The sequence below is a fragment of the Orcinus orca genome, chromosome 12 (assembly GCF_937001465.1).
Source record: "Orcinus orca chromosome 12, mOrcOrc1.1, whole genome shotgun sequence".
NCBI lineage: Eukaryota > Metazoa > Chordata > Mammalia > Artiodactyla > Delphinidae > Orcinus > Orcinus orca.
Genome location: NC_064570.1, coordinates 48,868,822 through 48,877,470, shown reverse-complemented (window position 1 = coordinate 48,877,470; position 8,649 = coordinate 48,868,822). Strand labels below are relative to the sequence as shown.

Sequence of the window (8,649 nt, the reverse complement as noted above, 5' to 3'; positions counted from 1 at the left end):
CCAAATCTGATTATATCAACCACCTTGCTTAAGAACGTCTGTCGCTGGCTCCCCATCACCTTCAGGATAAAATCTCACTTCCGCCACGACGTAGGAGGCCCTTCATGAGTTGCCCCAACCTATCTCATGTACCTATGCTCCTGCCCTCTTCATCTGACATGCCAGCCACAATCAACTGCCCACAGTCCCAGCGACCTGCACCAGCCTCACCTGACCTCATGCCTTTGCACATGCAGCTCCTTCTGCCTGGAACACTTGCATGCCTTTCTTACCTTCCATGACTGTTACTCATCCTTCAAGATTCAGCTTGGACATCATCTCTAACATCTCCTCTGAGAGGCCTTTCCTGATTCCTCTAGGTTGGGTGATAGCCTTCTCTCAAGTGTCCCCATTACTCCTGTGATCACCTCTTTTTATTAGTATGTACCACACTTTTCTCACAGAATCCATTTACTTGTTTCTGAGGACAGGCACCTATTGTGCCATCTTGATTTTCTAGCACAATGTTTAGCATGTAGTAGGCACTCAATAAGTGTTTACTGAATGAATGAATGGCTATGCAAAAGTATGAAAAATAATTATAATATAACATATAGAAATATTGACAACATACCCTTTATTACAAAGTGAAAACTTAAATTGTGCACTGTACATATAATACATGCATACTATGCAATATATCTACATCAAATATATATGCGTGTGGATAAATTTTGGAAATAGTCATTCACTAGACATGTATTGAGCACCTCCTCTGTGACAGATCATACTGATGAAAAGATTAATTAGAACTTGTCCATCCCCTCAAGAAGTTTACAATCTTGGGAGGGAAAAGCAATCCTGGTTAGCTGATGGGAATATGGATGAAAGTTTTTCTTTCAAAATTCCCTTTAATTTTTTTTACAATACATTTTAAAAGCAGCTTACAAAACAGAAAAAAAGTCATCTATCAACTGCTGCTCATAGTGATTTTGAAGTTACAACCTCCATCATTTTGGATACCAATCCAAGGTAAGGCCTTTTGAGTTTTGGAGTCTACATACCTTTGCATACATTGAATCCATGTTTGTTTTGCTTTCCCATGAGATTGTTGCTATCTTGTACACAAGGTACTTGCTGGTGACCTGTGTGCCCTTGGACAACTCATTTCACCTCTCTGAACTTCACTTGTCACATCTGCAAAGAAAATAACCCCAAACTCCATGTAATTGTTTCAAAGAATAAAATGAGGTAATGAGTATGAACCCACTGTGTGAGCTTCAAAGCACTTTGAAAAAGTAGGGCACAGCAGATTAGAAGACTACCTCCTTGTTAATTTTCAAATATACCAATAGAACCAACTTTATCATTCTCATATTCAGCTAGTAATCTAAATTGTAAGATTATACATACCTCCACAAAACTCAATAAGGTTATTTTCACTCTTTATGAACAAAAACATGTCTTTAAACGTTATTATTTTTCCTGATTTGTTTCTCATGCAAAAAAAGAGGTGTTGCTCACCAACTGCATTAAAGAAAAAATTTCAACTGTACTGCACAATGTTCTGCATCATGTGGACATGTAATAATAATAATGTAGCCTGGTCCTTTTCTAAAGTTGGTGGGAATATCATGTGATGCTGACCTCCCAGGATAACAGCCCTCTGGAGTGATGACTGCTCACCTGGCATGAAGCAGGATCATCCCTGATGTGTTTGGACATGCTGAGGAGGTAGGTACCTTGGACATTATGACCCACCGTTGATGCTTTAGGGGGAGAGGAAACCATGGGGACAGGTGGAGGCAGAGAAAAGGAGACATTTTTAATATCATTTATCTGCCTCAGCATGTGTCCCCGGAAGATTACCTCCATCCAAGACCTTGGTTCTGGCCATACAATTTAGAGTATTCAATGCCCCTTGTGATTCCTGCCTCTTTCAGCAACGACCTTTCTTAGTAACGGCTTCATACATCTCACTAAGCACCTGCTCTCTTCCTGAGCTGTCAGCACAAGTATCTGTATACCAGCAAATAGACCTATACTTCCCAGTAGAAAACTGTATTTCTTATTTCTAAGAACCAAGTAGAGGGAGTGTGTGTGTGTGCGCATGAGTGTGTGTGTGTGTGTGTGTGTGTGTGTGTATGTAGATGCCCAGAGAGAGAGGCCAGAATTGCTGGTAAGGGTCTTTCCAACCCAGTTTTATAAGGTCTAGACAGTTTGGCTGACTTCAGCTCTGATTTTGTAAAATAGAATTGATTTGCAAAGATCTGGGCCAGGAGAGGGCACACCTGGGAAGTGGCTGTGAACTCAGAATAAGGAACAGGGAAAATACCTGAGAGCTACAGAAAAATAGAGGGTCCAGGGCAACCAGAATTTAGAGCTCCTTGATGGGGCTACTGAGTTCATCAGGGCTAAAAGGGAACCAAGCGTCAGCTTTCATCTTGGGACATAAAGAAGGTTCTTGTGAGCATGGAAAATTAGTCACAGAGGACTGGTCAGTGTCCTGAATCTGAAATTACACTAAGTGATTTGAAGCTGGATTGTTGCTAAAATTCCCTTATTGCAACTATTCCAAACTCCAATCTACAATTTTCAGGAGTTTCACTGCATGCTAAACTGACAATGAAATGGTATGATTGCTAAGATGAGTGTTCTCAACCCTGGCTTTCCATTAGAGTCTTTAGGAAATTTGGTGCCTGGTCCTCACTCCAGGACAAATGAATCAGAATCTCTGGGTGAGAGATCCAGGAGTCAGTAGTTTTAAAAAGCTTTCCAGGTAATTCTAATGTGCAGCAAGGGTTGGGAACCACTAGCTGAGCCTGAGGTGGGCAAGAGATAGCCAGGGGAGCAAGAGAAAGAGTTGTGGTTGAGAGGTTGTGATTCCTGGGCATAACCTCAGAGAAGGAAAATTTCCTTGTGTTTATGCTTGGATAGTACTGGAATATAAAGGCGCCAGAGGATATGTTGGGTGTGTCACAGAGGTGGTAATGAGTTTAACCTGTGCCTATAAGCCAGAAACCAAACTTTGCACATCCCAAAACATAACCAGGATCAGACAACCTGGTGGATGAATAATACATTTAGTTGTGTGTTTCAGTCAAGTATCAAAGATTCAGAGTAGAAACCCACTCAAGAAACCTCAAGATTAGGAAGGTTTGTAGTAGAGACTACAAATACTAATTTCAAGGGATCCAGGCATCTAGACTCCCAGAGCTGGCAACCAGATACTCAGGGACTGAGGTCATTCCCTCCATCTCTCACTCATTTGATCTCCCTTATCTCTGTTCCTCTCTGCACATCTGCTTCATTCCTCCATTGCAGCTGTCTTCCTCTGATTCTCATTTCACACAAGGCTCAACATGAGTGCTACAGCCCTAACTTATCATGATCTTTCAGGTCCAGAGCCTAGCACTGACTGACCATTGTCACAATGTTTCTTAGTTCAAATTTTCAGGAAGGGAATCTGGTCACTGTCCAGCAAATAATGGCTGGTCTTGTCTAGCCTTGGGTCAAGCATCAGTCTCTTCCCATAAGCTGGGCTGGGGGTGGAAACTGTCACATGGTTCACAGGCTGAACATTCTAGGAGACCACCGGAAGGGCAGGTTCTTGTGAGGAGCTGTGGGCAGAGTGGCAATGAAGTACATCTAATACCTATCCATAACCAATGAACCCATACCTTTCTTCTTTCCCATCTTCTGCCTCCCAGGAGATAGGTGGGTGTGGGGGAGATAAGGAGGAGCTTGAAAGAATGTGCCTGTCTACTGTCAGGATCCAGTCTAGCATCTGAGAGAGGTACCCACAGACTGGCACAACCAAAAGACAGTCTACAAACCCTCAACCAGCATTTATGTACATGATTATATGGGTGTTGTCCTCCTCCTGAAACTACTGAAAAGTCAGTCCCTTCTTGGCAATAGTGAAAGCCTGAAGATGTCTGAAACACAGGATCTCTGTTTGCTCAATTTTATTCTCATACTTTCTACTGCCTTGTGACATGTAAAAATGTAACACATTCAGTCACTAAGAAGGATTCTCCTTCCCTTGGGCCTTTATCTAATTGTTTGAAAAATTTGCAATTAACATGTGATTACAGTGGTTTGACAGTTTGCTTGACAGCTCTGAAATAACATTCTTGGCTTCTGGTTGACAATCTTTTACTGAAACTCAAAATGATACTTTCCAGAAACTTAGAACTTCAGTCAATTTGAAGGTTCATGAGAATTTTATAAACTCCCCAAATGGAGAAACTGTATGTAAACTCATCTTATGGGCCAACACTGGCTAATGCAGCAAAGAGCAGCAAAGAATTGAGTGGTCCTATAGTTTTCCTTCTTTTCTTTAGTTAAGTTCAGTTGCACAGGTGCAGGAGGGCAGGAGTAGTCTGGACTTGGGGGCCATTTTTAGAGGGAGAAGGCCAGGATAAAAATCCCCCTTCCACTCCAGCCTGTAGACAGTCCGAATATATTTTTTCTTTTGGGGCCCCTGGGTGTAGAGGCAAAGTGAAGCCAGGAGAGGGAAGAAGGTATACAGGGAAAAGTAGAGGAAGGACCAGTAACAAATGTTGTCTATTTTCACCTTGCCCAGAGCATGTGGTCCCTGAAAATCATGTCTGTGGCTCTGGCATAATACCATCATGCCAATATGCGATCATTTATTCTAGAGTCTTAGATGGAGTCAACTATTTTAGCTTTTTCCCCAAGTACAGCTATTGGAGATTCTGGATAATTAAAAAAAGAAGAAGAAGTCTAATACTTGTATTTTACTGACAAAACAAAACGCCTTTAAACCAAAAAGGATGATTTATCGGAGCTGAAAATAAAACTCTTGCCTACTGAAGTCTGGTGCAGCTGAGTTATCACTATTTTCGTCCTGTAATTTGTTTCATAGGGTACTAATTAACAGGGCAAAGCCTGTTGCCAGCAAAGTAAATCACATTTTGCTGTTTTCTTCTTTTCTAACAAGACCCAGACCTGGTCTTTAATTGAAGAGCAAGTTCCAAGAGCACTATTAGCTAGTGCAGTTGGGAAACATTCGACTGGGAAGATCATGGTGAAACCTGCTGTGTAGAGTTCAAAAAAGATAGTGAGGGACAGGGAGAAATGGAGGGAGAGAGAGGAATTGATTGCACAGGTAACCTGCAAAAGAAGAGATTGTTTTCCTCAACTGTTCCATCTTTTCTCTGTTCCTCACAACTTGGCTTTTCTCCTCTGGCTCTACTCAGCTGACACACTGTACCAGAAACATCCTTAAAACATCCTTTTAAAAAAACCTCATCCTCCCCCACCACACACACACCAGTTCATTCCTGTCCCCCAAACAGTACTTTTCCTTTAAGGTAGCAACTCTGTGTGCGATTGGGCCTCTCTGCCCCCAACCTTCCCCTTCTCCAGGCCTTTTCCTTCAACCTGTCCCCCTCAGTGACCTTTGACTCGGGGCCTTGCAGCCTGGCCAGTGCAACTCATCCCTCATCGCTCCCCTCCCATCTCACCCTCCTTGCCTGCCCTTAGTCTCCACTCTTTTCTCCCTTGCCTCTTTCTTCCATCCCATTCCTGGAGGCTCCGGGCCGGCGGCGGCCCTCTGGTTTCTCCTCCCTCCTTGAACCCTCTGAGACATCCTTTGGAGAGGGTATATGGTGAGGGAGCTTGCTGATGGGCGGGCGAGGAAAGTGAGTGCCTAGCTCGCACCCTGGAAACAGGAGCCTGACGTCACCACGCCCTGCCTGTCAATCTCCAGCGGGCGCGCTGCTCGTAACCGGCCTTTTCTTGTACTGATTGTGTCTCTGTAACTCTCAGCGGCGCCGGCACAGCTACCAGCGCCCCGCACTCCTCTGCGCGCCGTCCCGGCCACCTCCTTCAGGCGTCGGCTCTGTCCGCGCGGGCAGCGCATCCTGGCGCCCAGCCACAGCGCTCATGATCAGCGATTTCCTGAAGCCCTGACTCCCCAGGTGAGCAGCCCGGCTCTCTAAAGGAACTCTGAGGGCGTGCAGAGGGGAAGGGGTGAAGGATGGCCAGGGGATGGCTCCTTCCTGGAGCCAAGCATGACGCCACACACCCTCCACCTACACAGACCTCCTAGCTTCTCTCCCCCGAAACCGCTTTCCCAGGGAGTCTCTGGCCTCCGGGGTCCGCTGTGCTCCACGGTCGCAGAAACTTCGCGTTCAGCACCGTGGACAGCTACTCCGCCTCCCAGTTGAGGAGAGCGCCTGACCGAGCCGGTCAGAGCCAGGGCGGCACTCGCTGAGGCTGACACTACTAGCTTGGTGCGCAAGATGCGTGTGCAAATACAGGCATACTTACGTGATCTGTGTGTATGCGAGTGCGTGTTATTCGTGTGTATATCTGTGCAAAAACTCAGACATCAGTGCGGGCATCCCTTGTGCATTGCACTCACACGCTCACTCACTTACTCAACAGGTATTTATTTTTGGCTCTCAACCACTGCTTCCTCGCTCTGCTCTGGGGTCCCGGGGTGGGATGGGCAATATGAGCGGGGGAGCAGCGCCCAGCGAAGTACCCTGGCGGCGTAAACCGCACACCTGACGCTTGTTCTCCCTGTCCACGCAGGGTGTAGCTTCCCGCCGTGATGAACGCGAGCTCATCTTCGCTCAACGACTCCCAGGTGGTGGCAGTGGCGGCCGAGGGTGCGGCGGCAGCGGCCACCGCAGCAGGAGCGCGGGACACCGGTGAATGGGGGCCCCCGGCAGCCGCAGCCGCAGCTGCGCTGGGGGGCAGCGGCGCAGCTAATGCGTCGCTGGAGTTGTCTTCGCAGCTGCCAGGGGGGCCGACGGGGCTGCTGCTGTCTTCAGTGAATCCATGGGACGTACTGCTCTGCGTGTCTGGGACGGTGATCGCAGGCGAAAATGCGCTGGTGGTGGCGCTCATCGCGTCCACACCTGCGCTGCGCACGCCCATGTTCGTGCTGGTAGGCAGCCTGGCCACCGCCGACCTGCTGGCGGGCTGCGGTCTCATTCTGCACTTCGTATTCCAGTACGTGGTGCCCTCGGAGACTGTGAGCCTGCTTACTGTAGGCTTCCTCGTGGCCGCCTTCGCTGCCTCCGTCAGCAGCCTGCTGGCCATTACGGTGGACCGCTACCTGTCCCTCTACAACGCGCTCACCTATTACTCGCGACGGACCCTGTTGGGCGTGCACCTCCTTCTCGCTGCCACCTGGACGGTGTCCTTAGGCCTTGGGCTGCTGCCGGTGCTTGGCTGGAACTGCCTGGCAGAGCGCGCCGCCTGCAGCGTGGTGCGCCCGCTGACGCGCAGCCACGTGGCACTGCTCTCCGCCACCTTCTTTGCGGTCTTCGGCATCATGCTGCACCTTTACGTGCGCATCTGCAAGGTGGTCTGGCGTCACGCGCACCAGATCGCGCTGCAGCAGCACTGCCTGGCGCCGCCCCACCTTGCCGCCACCAGAAAGGGTGTGGGTACGCTGGCCGTGGTGCTGGGCACTTTCGGTGCCAGCTGGCTGCCCTTTGCCATCTACTGCGTGGTAGGCAGCCATGAGGACCCAGCTGTCTACACCTACGCCACCCTGCTGCCTGCCACCTACAACTCTATGATCAATCCTATCATCTATGCCTTCCGCAACCAGGAGATCCAACGCGCCCTGTGGCTCTTGTTTTGTGGCTGTTTCCAGTCCAAAGTGCCCTTCCGCTCCAGGTCCCCCAGTGAGGTCTGAAGGCTCCCTCCATCCTCTAACCAACACCACGCCCCCAACAAGCCAGCCTTTGGTGAGCTTCTCAGTGCCTGCTGATGGACTCTGAGATCCCATACTGTGACTCTGACTTTGGAAAGAGATAATAAACATAAGCACAACAAACTCACAAGGACAAAGAGGCTTGTTGGAACTTTACATATACAGTGTATACATGTGTACATATATATACAAATATTTGTATCTTCTGGAGGTGTTCAGGATGTGGAATTTCCTGTTCTGTGAAAAAACTAACAAAAAGGCGGTTGTATACTCAAATTGTACATCACACTTGTCAAATGAAGACATTCCAATACTGCTTAATTATAGCACTTTATTTTTAGCTGCTGAACTGCCAAAACAGTGTTGCCATTTTCAAGGGCAGGGGAAGGGGGGTAAAAGTGTATTTTTGTTGTATGTGATAGAATATTTTGCTGCATATGCATCAGTAAATTACAACATATTTTGTACACAAATAAACACATTATAAAAATGTAATTTTTGGCATGTGACTGATGATAGAATTACTATTTAAGAGACAAATTATTAGTGTATTTACTTTAAAAGTTTATTATGTGTTATCTCCATCCTGTGAAAATCTTAATGTAAAAAATCACACACATTTGCACATTGCTCATAAATTGTCACTGAAACACCTAATCCAGATTATTGGGGAGGTACAGGAACTGAGTAATATATTCCCATAACGGTATTCACAGGACACTAAAGGGTTATTTGTGTATCAGTGCAAATTAATCTACTCCCTTGGTTACTGGGTTTGGAAGACAAGCTCCAGAGGATGTCTGAAACCATTCCTTTATCTTACCACATGTGCACTTGTGAATCCTGAAACCACAAATCTTAGATGTATTTTTTCCAGTTTGGAAAGAATTTTAAACGTTGAAAATTCATATTGACTGAGTATACTGTTACTGGCCAGGTCTTGTAGCAAAATGCACAGCCTTATAAAA

General features: G+C 46.8%; 1 protein-coding gene across 1 annotated transcript; it reads left to right on the top strand.

Moving 5' to 3' along the window:
- Positions 1-6,464: 6,464 nt before the first annotated feature.
- On the top strand, positions 6,465-8,176 carry GPR6 (G protein-coupled receptor 6). The gene has a single exon (XM_004264729.3). The coding sequence runs from the start codon at positions 6,566-6,568 to the stop codon at positions 7,661-7,663; it is 1,098 nt and encodes a 365-aa protein (XP_004264777.1). The 5' UTR covers positions 6,465-6,565; the 3' UTR covers positions 7,664-8,176.
- Positions 8,177-8,649: the final 473 nt, after the last annotated feature.